The sequence below is a fragment of the Oratosquilla oratoria genome, chromosome 23 (genome assembly GCF_046742065.1).
Source record: "Oratosquilla oratoria isolate Oo_2021 chromosome 23, ASM4674206v1, whole genome shotgun sequence".
In the NCBI taxonomy this organism is placed as follows: Eukaryota; Metazoa; Arthropoda; class Malacostraca; order Stomatopoda; family Squillidae; genus Oratosquilla; species Oratosquilla oratoria.
In genome coordinates, this window is record NC_134799.1 from 19,754,522 (window position 1) to 19,772,645 (window position 18,124).

Here is an 18,124-nt window from a genome sequence, read left to right on the forward strand (position 1 = left end):
TCTCATAAATGTGGCGACTGCCAAGCTTGAAGACCTGGAGCCTTGCCAAAATGCCGCAGCAAGGATTATCCTGGGAGCTCAACCTTGGACTAAGATCGTTAACCTCCAGATGGAGGCTTCATTGCCTTCATTAACATCACGGGTCAGAAGGCTGGAGGTCGACTTTCTTGCCAAGATAGTCCAGAGCCCCAGGATAACTGAGCTGAGTCAGAGCCTTGTGACAGCTCTGGGACGGGTGTATACTCTTATCCACTCCGATACCTGGTTATCACAGGCGGCTGGGATCCTTGACTCCTTCAGGCTCACCAGCACTCTCCTTGAGAAGGGTAGGGACTCTCCACACCCAGAGTTCAAGCCCCCACCCCATGGCTGTCGATACCTGCAACCTTCGTTGTCACAAAGCTTCCCAGTAAGAAGTTATGTGATCAGGAAAGAGTACGAGCGCAGGCCCTACAAGGCATCCGCGCACTGTCGGAACCTGGAATGGCGGTCTATTACACGGATGGCTCCGTAGACCCCAACAGGCCTCGCAGTACGGGGGCCGCTTTCGTGACGGATGGTTTGACCTTCGGCAGGAGAGTATCTGACCATGCGTCCACTCTCCAAGCTGAGGCCATAGCTCTCCAAGGAGCGTTAGAGCATGTTCTAATATCTCGGGTTGGTCCTGTGGTGATCCACACGGATTCACAGTCTCTGCTAGGCAGCTTGGAATCGATACACCCCAGCGACAATGTACGCCTACTGACCTCCATCCTAGCACTCCTGCTGAAGCTGCATCAGCAAGGCAGGAGTGTTACGCTCAAATGGGTGCCAAGCCACGTAGGTGTCCCAGGTAACGAGCTAGCCGACGCCGCAGCTGAAGCGGCGCGCCAAAGACCCGAAGTCGATGTTGTCGTCCCTCTTAGCAGAAATCAGTTGCGTCTACGCACCAGGGCTCTTAACCAGGTACAACGGTTCCTTCAGCACAGACTGGAGGCAGAGGTGTCAGAGAGGGCGAGGTGGTACAGGGCAGTCACAGACTACGAGCCCCTTGTACTTCCTCGCTCCACACCTAGAAAAGTGGAAACTCTGCTCTTCCGTCTGCGACTGGAGGACCGTTGTTTTTGGCAAATTAAAAGTAACGCAACACCTGAAGAGAGAAGATGCCGCCACTGCAGCCACCCCGAAGCCACCCTCAAGCACTACCTCAAGCATTGCCCCGCAACTGCTTTTCTAAGGAGAGGGCCTCCGACAACATCTGAGGGTCTTGTGCGTCGCCTATGCCGCCACCTTAGCGATTATGAACTGCGTCGGCTGGTGGAGTGTCAGCCCCCCCTTTAATTATTTCATGTTATTGCACTACTCCGTTTATGTCAGGAAGGGTGAACTCACCGAGATGTGCATGCGTATTTCACATAGGCATGCATATCCGGTAAATGTATGGATGGTCGTGGCCAAACCACGACCACTCATACATTGAATCAACCCCCCCCCCTTTTTCTTAAAATTAATTACAACACTGCTACTCACTACTAAACATCGTATACAGTTCACGTTGGGAAGGGTGCATTCACCGAGATGTGCATACGTATTTCACATACGTATGCACATCTTGTGAATGTATGAGTGTGTGTGGTTGGGCCCACACACACTCATAAGTCCAATCACCCAACAAACGGGCTCACAACCAAAGCCCGTGGGAGCCTAAAATTCCCAAATTACACACACACGCACACACACTGTATTCCGGTCTATTATACGGATGGCTCTGTAGACCCCAACAGGCCCCGTAGTGCGGGGGCTGCCTTCGTGGCGGATGGTTTGACCTTCGGCAGGAGAGTATCTGACCATGCGTCCACTCTCCAAGCTGAGGCCATAGCGGTCCAAGGAGCGTTAGAGCATGTTCTAATATCTCGAGCTGGTCCTGTGGTAATCCACACGGATTCACAGTCTCTGCTAGGCAGCTTACAATCGACACAGCCCAGCGACAATGTACGCCTACTGACCTCCATCCTAGCACTCCTGCTGAAGCTGCATCAGCAAGGCAGGAGTGTTACGCTCAAATGGGTGCCGAGCCACGTAGGTCCCAGGTAACAAGCTAGCCGACGCCGCAGCTGAAGCGGCGCGCCAAAGACCCGAAGTCGATGTTGTCGTCCCTCTTAGCAGAAATCAGTTGCGTCTACGCACCAGGGCTCTTAACCAGGTACAACGGTTCCTTCAGCACAGACTGGAGGCAGAGGTGTCAGAGAGGGCGAGGTGGTACAGGGCAGTCACAGACTACGAGCCCCTTGTACTTCCTCGCTCCACACCTAGAAAAGTGGAAACTGCTCTTCCGTCTGCGACTGGAGGACCGTTGTTTCTGGCAGATTAGATCAACCCGACAGCAGGAGAGAAGAAATGTCAACATTGCCGCCACCCAGAAGCCACCCTCGAACATTACCTCAAGTATTGCCCCGCAACTGCTTTTCTGAGGAGAGGGCCTCCGACAACATCTGAGGGTCTTGTGCGCCGCCTATGCAGCCACTTAAGCGATTACGAACTGCGTCGGCTGGTGGAGTGTCAGCCCCCCCTTTAAAATTATATACCTTTGCACTTGTTCATGTCAGGAAGGGTGATTCGCCAGGATGTGCATACATATTTCACATAGGTATGCACATCCAATAAATGTATGAGTGGGCGTGGCCAAAGCCACACACACTCATACATTGAATCAGCCTCCTTTTTTTCTTAAACAAATTTATTACACAAATTGATAACAACACTGTCCACTGAATACACAGTTCTCTTAGGTAGGGTGCATTCACCGAGATGTGCATACGTATATCATAAACGTATGCACATCTTGTGAATGTATGAGTGTGTGTGGTTAACCCACACACACTCATAAGTCAAATCACCCTCCAAACGGGCTCACACTTAAAGCCCGTGGGAGCTTAACTCCCAAATTTAACAGAACAGAACAGAACACTGTACTCTGTAGCACTGAAGATGCCTAACAGTTAGGCGAAAGCTCTGCATAAAATTGAAAAGATAATTTCCATGCCTTTACCTATACCACCAATGCTATTTGGCCAGGTAATTAGAGGACTTACCACGACACAGCGCGACAGCATAAGAAAAGTCGAGAATGTCAGCAAAAAACTCGTGAACGCAGAAGCTACTGCAAATTTTAATTATATATATATGTATATATATACATATATATATATATATGTATATATATATATATATACATACATATATACATATATATGTAAACATATATACATACTATATATATATATATATATATATATATATATGCGTAAATAACCACTAGGAAAAAGTAAACTAACGAAGCAGAGCGCTTTCGTGTAATTACATCTTCAGTGCAGATACAAAGAAGGAATTATAAGATGAAGAAACAAGGTACAGAATATATGACATAGTGAAGAGGGCATTCGGAGAGGTAGTGGAAGAAGTACACGTGACGGACGTATGGGCCGTCCTGGTAGCCAACAAGTATGGGACGTTTGGGCCGTCCTGGTAACCAACAAGTATGGGACAACGGCCCAAACGTCCCATACTTGTTGGCTACCAGGACGGCCCATACGTCCGTCACGTGTACTTCTTCCACTACCTCTCCGAATGCCCTCTTCACTATGTCATATATTCTGTACCTTGTTTCTTCATCTTATAATTCCTTCTTTGTATCTGCACTGAAGGTGTAATTACACGAAAGCGCTCTGCTTCGTTAGTTTACTTTTTCCTAGTGGTTATTTACGCATTTGTGAACACACGCTCCTAGTGTTTTTATTGCATATATATATATATATATATATATATATATATATATATATATATATATATATATATAACAAAGTTATGTCGTAGCACATTTGTAAAATAATACTGATGACCCACTTTCGGAGAAGAATAAGCGAAGATATAGAGATCTGTATATTTCGATCACTTACTGTGATCCTCTTCAGCAGATATGAATTACAGAGTAGAGAACAATGTGTATTTATACTAAAACAATGAGGTAAGCTAGAAGGGACGGGGGCTCAGGTCACTTGTCCGGCGGCCATTGTGTGGATCTTGGTGGCTCAGGTCACGTGTCCGGCGTTGCATGGACCTTGGTGTCTTTTGTCCACCGCTAATGTAGATGATAACATTTTATTTATAGCAAAAGAAATACAATCTGGTGACCATTGACCATAGGAAATGTTATAATTTGGAAAATTGTTTATTAGGGAGGATTCTACCATTTTTCTTCTGAAACTACATTTGGATTTGTAAATTATTTCAGCATCGTCCCAATTTATCCGGTGGTTTTTGTTGGCGACGTGCTGAAATACCGCGGAATTTTCCTGCCCGTATTTTACAGAGTTCTTGTGCTCCTTGACCCTGGTACTGAGGTCTCGACCCGTCTGTCCCCAATATACATTCTTGCAATCTAAACAAGGTAATTTGTAAATTCCAGGAGTTGTATTACTCTTGGATCTATGATGTATATTGACGACTTTACTGAACAAATTGTTGGGATAATTGAAGATAAAATTTACCTTTTCCTTTGGTATCAAATGAGACAAGTCATTAATTGATTTATTAAAAGGCAATTTTATGCATCTATTATCCCAATTATGATTCAAGGTGGAATGGGAATCTATTTTGTGAAAACTAATTTTGACCTTACTGAGAGCTTTTTGTAAAAACCACGGCGGGTATCCTAATTTAGTTAGTTGGTTTCTTACTGAATTTAGTTCCAATTCTAAATATTGGGAGCTACAAATTCTCAAAGCCCGTAAGAATAGGCCTGAAGCTACACTATATTTTATTTTGTCAGGATGGTGGCTAAAGAAATGTAGGTAGCTCCCTGTGTGTGTGGGCTTCCTATAAACTGTGAAGGACAAAGACTCCGCATTTCTTATTATTAATATATCTAGAAAAGGTAATTTGTGATCTATTTCCCATTCCACCTTGAATTTAATGTTGTTCGTTAGGAGATTAAGTTTGTTGTGGAATTCTTGGAATGAACCCCATTCATCGTCCCAAACCGTAAAGATGTCATCGACATACCTGTGCCAAAACATGGCGGGTGGTTTAATTTTCGGTAATAGCACTGATTCAAAATATTCCATATATAAGTTGGCTAGAACTGGTGAGAGATTAGAGCCCATGGAACATCCGAATTTCTGTTTATAATAAAGATCTTTGAATGAAAAAACATTAGTGTTGACGCAAAGTTTTGTTAAACTTATTATTTTTTCTAGTGGCAATGGTAGCTGGTTTTGGTATGGTTGTAATTTTTCCTCCAAAAACTCTAGAACTACCGTTACATCAATCTGAGTGAATAACGAAACTACATCTAGACTTAGTAATTTTCGGCTCATTGGTAGGTTGTGACTTTTGATCTTTCTTATAAAGTCTTCTGAGTGTTCTAGCCAACTTATATATGGAATATTTTGAATCAGTGGAACATGAGAGAGGAAGAGAGAAGGGGTTTGAATGTGTTTGAGATGAAATGTCTGAGAAGTATGATAGGGGTTACTAGGCTAGATAGAGTAAGAAATGAGGAGGTGAGGAGGAGAACAGGGGTGGAAAGGGAACTGGGAGATAGGGTTGATGAAAGGGTATTAGGATGGTTTGGACACGTGGAAAGAATGAGTGAAGAAAGATTAGTACTCGTAAAAGAAGTATGGAAGGCAGAGGTGGAAGGAGTGAATATGAGGGGGCGTCCTAGGATGAGATGGATGGATGGGGTGAAAGGGGCATTACAAAAGAGAGAAATGTCTGTGGAGGAAGGACGGGAGAGGACAGAAGATAGGGCTGAATGGAGAGGGGTTGTGTATAGATGATGCTATGATGCATGAGGGGGAGTGGGTGGGGGTGGGGAGGTATGTGTAAGAAGAAAATTGACGCAGCCCGAAGGGATTTCTCCCCGTCTTCTCCTTTTCTGCATGAGGAGACGGAGAGGGGGGGTCGTCGAATTTATGAAGCGGCCTTGCTGTGGATGCTTCTGACCCAGGTGCAGTGGACAGGATGCAGGGATGACCCGTCATTCAGGAGGTGCCAAGATAAGAGGGAGGGAGGAGGGTGGAGGGGAGTGGAATATATAGGAAATGGAATGGGTGGGAGTGGTTTCTATGCCTTTTTTCTTTGTGGCTACCCCCCATGTAGGGGGAAAAACCTTTGGTATATGTATGTATGTGTTTCTAGTAGGTTTTGATTTTGGTGGAGGTGTTTTTTTTTTCTCCTATTTTTTCTTTGATAATGCCCATTAGTATTTCGTAAGATATGTCTAGTAAGGCTATTGGTCCTTGATTTGTGGGGTTTGTATTTTTTAGATGAGCTTTGCTTTTGAGGTCTTCCAATTTTGAGGTACTCTGTTTTGTCTGATTATTGAGTTGTAGGCCGCAACAAGTCTTGTTGTGGCTTCTTTGTATTTTATTTCTTTAAACATTTCAATGCTTAAGCCGTTTGGACCTGCTGCTTTACCATTTTTCATTTTTCTTATTTGTTTAGAAAGCATTTCTGCTGTGATGTCCCCTGAGCTCATAGGTTTGGTACTTGGTTCTGTGATGTTGTATGAAAACTACGGTTTAATATTTCAGTAACACATTTGAGAACTTACCGGTCACCTTTGTTTTAACCTGCGTAGATTCTCTAAATGTAGTTGCTTTAGAAATATGATATATTGAAAGCCTTCTGAACCGAAAACGTGATCCCTTGGTTAGAGGTTTCCAAAACAGAAGTCCTTAGAGCTCAGAAGGCCATGTGTTAATATTTACTAGTAATTTCTCAAAGTTAATTCCCGATTTATTAAACCAAAATATTTACATAGATTTAATCAACAAAATAAAGAGGAGGGGAGTTTAATTGTATCTTATTTAAAGTTACGATAGGCGTGGTTCGAAGTTTCAAGAAAGGATCCTGAATCGAAGAAAATAACACTTGGAGGGAAAGTTTCCCGAACTAAGGTAAACACTAAGATTCCCAATAACAATTACCACAGTTGCAAGCATAGTCATAGTGCTCTCTTAGAATTTCTCGGATGTTGCCTACAATATCTATGTTTGTGGCTATGACACCTTTTTCTATTTCCTCGTGGTGGTTTTTTTTTTTTTTTCTTTGTGTAATTGGATTCAACTTCTAGGTTCCAGGTGTCTTCAATGAGCTTTGCATGTCGTTGGCATGTGCTTTTCCAGAAAGTTGTATTTTTCTCTCCTAGTTCTTGTTTATTTATTTTGATTTTGTTTTCATAATATACTGATGTGTCACTTGTGGTTTTTTTTTTTAGCCATATGACCTTAAGCTGTTTATGTGTTGCCATAACTAATTTCATGTCTTATTCCTTTTTAACTTTGTCTAGTTTTTTCGTGTAGTGACTTGCATCAGAATGTAAACAGCACGAGTGACGTCACAGCTGATAGAGCTTTACGAGAACAGCCGAAGATATTTTGACAGGCCTTTTTAACACATTGCCTAATAATTAGGACTTATTATTGTATCATTTTATCAAAAAGTGACTAAGCCATATATCTAGCATATATTCACCACCTCTTTGAAAACCTTCTCAGTTGACCTTTGAATCTGATACAGGATAGGTTCAAGGAGGCAACAATAGTAAAAGACGTCTTATCATTCACTAATGAGTAGATTTTTTTTGTGTCACAGACGAATTGTGTGAATTGGGAATAGGGTCTGCTGATGTTGTATTTTTTTTTCTCTCTCTCTCTCAGAAAGATTTGTAGGAGAGTCCGAGAACCATTGCCTTCTACTGTGGTGTGTGTCTGTGTGTAAATGTCCAGACAATAAAATTCGAGCCAACATTTATTATTACACAACTGGTCATTCTGCATTTATTCTGGTGTAATGTGACGACATTAGTGAGTATGGAGACAATTGTTTGGCCAGAAAGCCTTTTTAAAATTCTGAAGAAAATTGTCAGATGATACTTCACTACAAAGCTAATCTCCTGATTATTTTATTTATTACTGTGCTTACCTTAACACGTTTCGAAAGATGAGTCATATTACATAATTACTCCCTGCATAGGAACTTCACGAAGCACGAGGTCATATGGTTTTATTAATTTGTTTTTTTCCTTCAATGCGTACATCTTGTATAATATGATGCATTCTAAATACTCTTCTTTATACGAAAAAGGGCTTATAATTAATTATTTTACTCTGACTGATTAAAACACACTTTGAGAATGAGTCATTAGGTTTCTGACAATGAAAATAGTTCTGCAGTATACGCATAAACTTTATAATAGGTAATAAAAAAGCCCCTATTTATCATGTGTATATAAGCAAAATTAAATTACCATATAACTTGTTTTAATATAGTGATAATCTGCTTCCTTTGTAGCTAATAGAATCTTATAGATTCTAAGAACCATTTGTACTGTTGCTAGTAAAACGAGTGTGCGGCGGTGTGTTTCCTTTGACAGCGGTGTAGAAGCGAGAAAGATTGTTCTCGAAGATTCAGGAAGCAGAGCAAGGATTGTCTACGCTTGAAAAGAGAACAGTTCATATACACCGTCGAAATGGTAAGTGTTGCAGTTATTGGTTATTTCATTCCTTGTATTAGTAACCTGCCCTTTTAATTGACATACCATTGTCAATGGGGGTAGAGAGGAACTAAAAAGGCGAGCATTCTATAAATATAAATGATTGGTAAATAAATTGATGCTAGTTGCTTTGTGTTAATATATGATATTGTGCTGGTTGCTTGGTGGTAATATTATTAGATATATGATTTTATGCTAGTTGGTGGTAATATTTAAGTATATGATAATGATTTGAGGTTGGTGGCTTAATAATACGTTTACGTTAGACCTGATAAACACTGATATCATATTTATTACAATTTGTAGTGGTTATAATGTTGATAGATGATCATGATATGTGGTTATGATGTATGGAATTGAATAGTTTATCCTATTAGTCCTAATGTAATGGCCAAAACTAAAAGTAATTTCCGCTATATCGGCTCCATGACTCATTAGCTCTCTTCACCATGATTTATCGTTGTAGGTTTGGCCCCTTCATCTTGAATTGGATGTATCATGTTATGGGTATTTGTTCAGATGGACACATGAATCCTGTAGGTCCCAACCATTAACACAATTTCTTCCCCCACCCTACAGTGACAATGACTAAAAATTTGATAGAGACCTACCTACCCACCCATTTTGTTTAAACAACAGATAAATACTTGTAAATGCCTACATGCCCTTAAAGAAGGTAGGCATGTGAAATATCAAAGTTTCCACGAAATTCTGCTTGGTTAACCTCTTCAATATGAGTGGTATTCACACACATCAGGTTGCATGCATCACAATATGCACATTCAAACATTGCACCATATAGTTTTCTTTCATCCTGAATAAATATAATAATGTCATAGAAAACATGATCAAGCCTCTTCACAGAATACGGTGTTCACTCGGTGACAACTATAAAATAACTATCATAGCTATAATCAGGAAGCCATCACGGGTATCCTCATATACCCCACAAATGGCTCATAACACATAGATAGGCGTCATTGTATTCAAAAGAAGAATTCTTTCTTGCTATCTGGTCTGAATATTACCTATAGAATCCATCCCCTAGTTTGGCTGCAGGGTATTTTGACTCTGAAATCACTGCACTCCTAAATGTCGTCAGGTCATTCATTTTCAAAGTTCAGAGAGAGCTTGATGCTGCTAGTGGTGATGTGGTTTCTATTTCTCACCCGAAATGACATTGCCAGCACTCGGACAGTATCAGGATTCCTGAATTCATCAGTTCTGTCCAAGCTGCCATTGACAAAGATCCTGGGAAGTCCATAAGTGCACTGGGCAGGGAGTTGCACATTGATGAGGCCACCATCCGACATGTGGTTCATGAAGACCTCTGTTACAAGTCGTACGTGATGTGTAGAGGACAGTTCATGTCCCAGACAAACGGGGAGAACAGAGTGACCAGGGCCAAGTGTCTCTTAAACAAGCTAAAACATCTGGAGGAGCCAGGAATGCTGTGGTTCTTCAATGAAAAAAACTTTGTCCAGGACCAGAAGGTGAAACGCAGAAATGATTGGTGGTTGTACCAAACCACTGAGGAGGTTCCAACCATCATACACAGAATTTCCTGCCTCCATGATGGTTCTCGGTGTTGTGAGCAATGAAAGCGATGTGATGCCCCCGCATATCTTCCCTTATGGTGTTTGAGTCAACACCGCTGCTTTTACCAATGTTTTAGACACAATTGTGAAACCATGGATTACTGCTGTAGCACGTGGTAGGCCGTATGTTTTCTAACAGGACTGCTCCATTGCATACAGCCCACACGACCCAAGAATGGCTGGCTAACAAATTTCATGACCATTTCACTCCCAACATTTGGCCCCCTAGCCACTTCCATACGGTGACGCCTACGTAGGCGGCATGAGGAGCAAGTGGGTACTCGATGATGCCGACGTCGGCATCTTGATTATATTTATTGTGGTCGTACCTACGTAATCTCCATTCTCTAAACTGGCTTCATCAATTTTCTATGGTTATCAAAATACACGGGTGAAAGAGAATGAACGATTGAGCACTGACTTTATTTTTTATAATGCAATTATTATGACGCAACATCGCACGTTGGGCAGCTAATGCTGCCAGACGTGCGATGTGCCCCGGAGTGAAGAGGCTAGCTCTACTGATGTTAATCCTTTAGACCATTACATCTGGGGCGTTGTTGAGAGAGACTCCAATATGCATCCACACAACACTGTTGCAACTCTCCAGCAAGCTATTGTAGATGCAGTGGCAAACATTCCCAATACCTACCTCATTACTGCCAGTCAGTGGTTTAGACATTGTCTAGAAGCTGTTATTGCAAATGATGGCTGTTTTATCAAATGAATATATGCATTGGATAAGTATTCACCTGTACAGATCAGTAAATGGTACTGAAATGCCCTCAATAGTGTCATTTTCCTTATTCCATGGATGTTCCTTTGTTTTCAAGTACCTGCCACACCCGGTACATACATATGCCATTGGCTCCCCCCCCCCCCTTACAAGGGAGGTGGCCAAAAAAAATCCACTCCCATTCACCCCACTCCCTCTCCCTTATCTTGGCTCTTCCTGGTTGATGGGTCATCCCTGCATCTTGCCCACTGCCCTGGGTCTGAAGCAATGTAGCAAGGCACAACACATCCACAGCAAGGTCACTTCATTTGATCAGCATTCCCTGCATCCTGTGCAGAAAAAGATAAGATGGGAAGAAATCCCTTTGGGCGACGTCAAAATATCATTCACACAAACTCCCAAGCATCACTGCATTATCTATACACAACTATTCTCCACTCATCCCTGTCTTCTATCTACTCACTTCCTCAACAGACATTTCCCTTTTTCCCAATGCCCCTTTTACCCCATCCATCTATCTCGTTCTTGGTTGTCCCCTTATGTTCACTCCTTCAACCTATGCCTTCCACACCTCTTATACTAATCTTTCATCACTCATTCTTTCCATGTGTCCAAACCGCCTCAACACTTTCAACCCTATCTCCCAACTCCCTTTCTAACCCTGCTCTCCTCCTCCTCCACACCACCTCATTACCTCATTCTTCATTCTGTCCAGCCTAGTAACCCCTACCATACTTCTCAGACATTTCATCTCAAACATGTTTAAACTCTTTCCAACCCTGCTCTCCTCTTCTCATTTCTCATTCATTGCAGCCAAGTGACTGCTATCATAGCTCTCGGGCATTTCATCTCAAACACATTTAAACTCTTCCTCTCTCATATTCCAGGTTTCTGCCCCCATACAGTGGTGTCAACACAATCACTCCTTCATATGATCTCCTCTTAGCATACATTACCAAATGTCAATTTCTCATTGCACTTTAAATCCCCTAAGGCATTTACTTGTTTCTCTCAATCCACATTCTATATCCACTCTTCCCTTTCCCACAACATTTCCACCCAGGTATCTAGAGCTATCCATTTCCTCCAGTCTCTCCCTTAAAACTTGCTTCCAAATTGCTGCCACATTCCCCTTGTACATCTCATCACCTTACTTTTACCCTCATTTGTCTTCCACTTTCTTCTTTTGTACACCTCAAACTCTCATTAACATCTTTAATCCCACCTCTGATACTGCTACAAGCACATTGTCCTCAGCAAACAACAATTGTCTTCCACTTTTCTCCATTTTCTTTCCATCTCCAATCTCCGACCCATTACCTTGTGTTTACCTCTCACACCACCTCATACATGTATAAATTGAACAGCCAAGGAGACATAAAGCATCCCTGGCAAAGTCCCACCCCAACCTCAAATCACTCTCTCCATTTCTAACTCTAACACAGGCATCTGCTACTCTTGTAAAATCTCTTGACTCCTCTTAATAGCTTTCCTCCTATCTCACATATCTGCAATACCTCCCACAGTGCCTTCTTGTCTACTGTCATAAGCATTTTCCAAATCCATAAAGGCCTGAAAAACACCCTTAACTTTTCCTACAGCTTTTTCACATATCTCCCTTACCACAAAATCTGATCCATGCAGCCCCAACCTGTCCTAAACCCACACTGTTCCTTATTATTTTCTCTATTCCTCTCCTAATCCTCAGTCAAAACCCTATAAGCCTTAATTACACTCTACAAACTGGTACCTCTGAAATTACTACTCGCAATTGTCCCCTTTTCCATTGTAAAGCAGAACTATACAGGTAGTTGTCGACTTATGACCGAGTTTGGTTCCGACAGACAGGTCGTAAGTCGATCTGGACGCAAGTCGGTCTTTATATATATATATTACCCTTTAAATATTTTTTGTTACTGTATATATATATATTGTATATTATGCATACTGAAATAATCTTAGCATCTTTGAACTATGTTGTATAGTATTTCTTAACCTTTTTATAATTTTATCTGATTTTCTTTGAGAAACGTAGCCTAGGCATAAGCATACTGAATAAAATCCTATCATCTTTAACCTATGATATCTAATACTGTACAAGTATTTTCTAACCTTTTTATTATTTTACCATCAGACTTTCTTTAAGAAATGTATGCATACTGAATAAAATCTTATTATCTTTGAGCTACGTTGTTTAATATTCATTAACTTTTTTATAATTTTTGTTAGGAAACGTAGCCTAGGCCTATGCATACTGAATAAAGTCCTGTTATCTTTGACCTACAACTACTTTTTTGTTGGTTACAATAAAATCATTGCAAGGCAAAATTCGGACTTTTTTTTTTTTTTTTTTTTTTTTTTTTTTTTTTTTCTCCCATTTCAAAACACATTCTTTTCGTTTATGTACTGTACCGAAAATATTGTTATCGACAACAGACTAGGCATAAACAAAGTTTACTGTTACATTTTATTAATCTCAAAACATAAAAATACAAAATGCTGTAACGAACATATTATCGACAACAGACTAGGCATAAAAAAGTTTTACTGTTACATTTTATTAATTGCAAAACATAAAAATACAAAATGCAAGGCAAAATTAGGATTTTTTTTTATTTCAAAACGCAATCTTTCCGTTTACGTACTGTACCGAACATACTGTTATCGACAAACTAGCCTAGGCATAAAAAAATATTGTTACATTTTATTAATTGCAAAACATAGAAATACAAAAATACAAAATACATACATACATATACCAAGGCTTTTTCCCCCTTCCAAGGGAGGTAGCCAAAATGGGAAAGGCATAAAAACACTCCCACCCATTTCATCCCTAAATACACTCCACACCCCTCCCACCCTCCCTCTCATCTGAGCACCTCCTGGATGACGGGTCATCCCTGCACCCTGCCCACCGCCCTGGGTCAGAAGCAGTGTCACAAGACACAGCACATCCACAGCAAGGCCGCTTCATTTAATCGGCGACCCCCCCTCTCCGTCCCCCCTTGCATATAAGGGGAGAAATCCCTTCGGGCTGCGTCAAAATTTACTCACACATACTACCCCGCCCATTCCTCCTCATGCAATCACAACATCATCCATATACAACCATTCTCCACTCACCTCTGTCTTCCGTCCTCTCCCTTCCTTCCTCTCCCTTCCTTCCTCAACAGACATTCCCCTCTTCCCCAAAGCCCTCTTCACCCCATCCATCCACCTCATCCTAGGACGTCCCCTCATGTTCACTCCCTCCACATCTGCCTTCCATACCTCTTTTACTATATGCAATGCAAAATTAGGAAAGATTTTACTTCAAACAAAAAATTGAAAGAATATTTAGCTGGCTGGGATGCTGACGCTGTCAGCAGCCTGCCAAAACTATCATACTAGCGTCTCGCGGCGTGCGGAGTAATTGTTCTGCGCTGCCAGACCATTGCAATTCTATTACTCTATGAAATGTTAAATATTATTGCACTATTCCGTGGTCGTAAAGTCGATCAGTCGCATAGGTCGTAAGTCGACGACTACCTGTACATGCACTCCTCCAGTCATCTGGCAATTTACCCTCTTTTAGAAGAACGTTAAACAACCTCGCCAACTAGTCCACCATCACTGTATCTCCCTTTTTTTAGACTCCCCATAACACCCATCTAACTCGGGTGCCTTACCTGATCTTATTTTAATAACTGCTTTGACTTCATCTTCTTTATTCCTTCATTTACATAAACTTGAGAAAATCCTAGTACATAGATACGTACACACATATCCCAAAGGCTTTTTTCACCCTTATAAGGGAGGTAGCCAAAAAATAAAGGCATTAAAACCACTCCACCCAATCCAACCCTATCACACTCCACTCCCCTCCACCCTCTTCCCTCCCTCTTATCTTAGCACCTCCACTGCCCTGGATCACAGGTGTCGCAAGACACAGCACATCCATATCAAGGCCGCTCCATTCTATCGGCGACCTCCCCTCTCTGTCCCCTCATGTAGAAAAGGAGAAGGCAGGGAGAAATCCCATCAGGCTGTGTCAAATTTTTCTTACGCATACTCCCTTACCCCCAACCCCCATCCATTCCACCTCATACATCACATCATCCATATACAACCATTCTCTATTCACTCCTGCCCTCTATCCTCTCCCATCCTTCCTCAACAGACATTCCCCTCTTCCCCAAAGCCCCTTTCACCTTATCCATCCATTTCATCCTAGGTCACCCCCTCATGTTCACTCCTTCCACTTCTGCTTTCCCCACCTCTTTTACTAATCTTTCCTCACTCATTCTTTCCATGTGTCCAAACCATCCCAATACTCTCATCCACCCTATCTCCCAATTCCCTTTCCACCCCCATTCTCCTCCTCGCCTCCTCATGTTCACTCCTTCCACTTCTGCCTTCCCCACCTCTTTTACTAGTCTTTCCTCACTCATTCTTTCCATGTGTCCAAACCATCCTAATACTCTCATCCACCCTATCTCCCAATTCCCTTTCCACCCCCATTCTCCTCCTCACCTCCTCATTTCTCACTATCCAGCCTAGTAACCCCCATCTTACTTCTCAGACACCTCATCTCAAACACATTAAAACTCCTTTCTTCCTCTCTTATGTTCCATGTTTCTGTCCCGTACAGTGCTGTTGGTACAATCACTCCTTCATACAATCTACTTTTAGCATCCATTCTCAAATGTCTATTTTTCATTACACATTTCATCCACAAAGGCATTTAGTTGCTTCTCTCAATCTACATTCTGCTTTCACCTCCACTCCTCCCTTTCCTGCCACATTCGCACCCAAGTATCAAAAACTATCCATTTCCTCCAGTCTCTCCCCCTTAATACTCACTTCCAGTCTGCTGCCACTTTCACCCCTTGTACATCTCATCACCTTACTTTTACCTACATTTATCTTCAACTTACTACTTTCACACACTTTCCCAAACTCTGTCACTAACTTTCTCAATCTACTTTCACACACTTTCCCAAACTCTGTCACTAACTTTCTCAATCCCTCCTATCCTGCTACAAGCGCAGTGTCGTCCGCAAACAACAATTAGCATATCTCTCACTTTTCTTTAACCATCTCCAATCCCTGACCCACCACCCTTGCATTTACCTCTTGCACCACCCCATACATGTATAAATTGAACAGCCAGGGTGACATAACACACCCCTGACAAAGTCCCACCTTTACCTTAAAACACACTCTCCTTTTCTAATCCTGACACACGCCCTACTACTCTCATAAAAACTCTTGACAGCTCCTAAAAGCTTTCCTCCTATCCCATATATCTGCAATACCTCCCACAGTTCCTTCCTATCCACCCTGTCATAAGCCTTTTCCAGATCCATAAAACCCCCAAAAAACATCTTTACCTTTTCCTAAAGCCTTCCCACATGTCTTACCACAAATATCTAATCTACACAACCTCTACCTGTCCTAAACCCACACTGTTCCTCACCAATTACTCCCTCTGTTTCTCTCCTAATCTTCTCAGTCAAGACTCTCCCATAAGCCTTCCCAACTATACTTAATAAGCTAATCCCTCTGAAACTACTACACTCACACTTATCCCCTTTTCCCTTGTAAAGTGGAACTATACATGCACTCCTCCAGTCCCCCAGTACTCTACTCTCTTTAAAGAAAAAGAAAAAAATTAAACGACCTCACCATCCAGTCCACCATCACTGTACCTCCTTTTTTTCAGACATTCTGCATGACATCCATCCAGACTAGGTGCCTTACCTGCTCTCATCATCTTAACAACTGCCTTCACTTCATCCAACTGCCTTCACTTCATCCTTCCTTATTTCTTCTCCATTTTCCTCACTCATCACTGTCATTTTCTTAGCACTTCCCACTGCAACTACCTTTCCCTGCCTATTCTCATTCACATTTAGCAACTCCCTAAAATACTCTGCCCATCTTCCTCTAACTGCCTTTTCTTCCATCATCATCTCTCCATCTGCACCATTTACCTTTTCTTTTCTACTTGATTTGCCTCCTCTTCCTCTCTTAATTTCTTTCCAAAACATCTTTTTATTACTTTCAAAATTTTCTGTCATACTCCAGCATTTTCATCTGCCATACTTCCAGCATTTTCATTTAGCTCTTGAGTGGTAGTTGGATTTTGGCCTGAGCAAGTCTGGGTCAAATATAAATATCTTATGCTTGATTCCTGCTCTGAATGAATATATTGGTATTTGTAGGACTCTTGAAGGTATCCTGTTAAAACTTCCTCATGTAAATGCTGTCATAATGTCTCAGAAGATATGTTTTGGCCAGTAACCCACCAGGAGTTTGGTCTATCCAGCAATGTGATTTGTTCCCTCAACAATATTTATTTGTATCATATTGATCGTTCTTTGGTTTTCTCTCTTTCAGGCACAAATAGCACTCAATCCTGTCCAGATTATGAAGGCGGAGGCGGATGAGGAGAGATCAGAGACTGCACGTTTATCATCATTTATTGGAGCAATTGCCATTGGAGATGTTGTAAGGTCAACCCTTGGGCCACGTGGCATGGACAAAATCCTTGTAGCTGTGGGCAGGAGTGAAGGTATGGGTGGAGAGATGTTTCTGGATTATAAAATGATATTTGTTGGATAAAAATGTGTCTGTGATTTTGTTTATATATATATATATATATATATATATCTATCTATTTTTAATGAGTGGTCCTTTGATTTTTGTAGTATTGTCCATCAATTCTGCTCTTGAGTATTGATTGTGCACTTATTGATACAGTAAAAGCCCTTATATCCGGCACCAATGGGGCCGAAGACGTACCGGATACGAGAAAATGCCGGATACGGGAAGGGATATTTGAAAAATACATTTATTTACATTGTTCTTTTACTTATTAATAGATCTTAATTCACTTTAATAATAAACACATCCACATATCTGTATATTGTAAATTCTATCAGTATAGAGTAAATCCAATCAATATACATCAGTTATAATCATCACAGCATCACCAGTTGGCTAATTCATCATCTGATAATTTTACGACGGAGTTGTGAATGGCCGCGTTCAGTGTTGGTGGCTGAGAGGGTGCGTTCACCTCAACACTCGAATTTTCTTTCACTAAACTTTTTGTTCCAACTTTCATAAAATATATGATGTCTGCTTAGAATTTTTTCCTCTTTGTTTGTGCACTGTTCTGCAAATTTCACAAACACCGCTAGACCCTTCGCTGCATCCTTCCACGACACTTTCATCTCAGGGTCGTCTTCTTCACTATCTGCCTCT

The 18,124-nt window shown here is 41.5% G+C and overlaps 1 protein-coding gene across 1 annotated transcript in view; it reads left to right on the forward strand.

Annotated features, from left to right (window-relative positions):
• The first annotated feature begins 8,361 nt into the window (after positions 1 to 8,361).
• The window catches only part of CCT2 (chaperonin containing TCP1 subunit 2), a 37,489-nt gene continuing 27,726 nt past the window's right edge, over positions 8,362 to 18,124 (forward strand). Inside the window, exons 1-2 of the mRNA XM_076206825.1 lie at positions 8,362 to 8,518; positions 17,255 to 17,429. Coding sequence (XP_076062940.1) covers positions 8,516 to 8,518; positions 17,255 to 17,429 — 178 coding nt within the window. The 5' untranslated portion in view covers positions 8,362 to 8,515. The remainder of the gene's footprint in view (positions 8,519 to 17,254; positions 17,430 to 18,124) is intronic.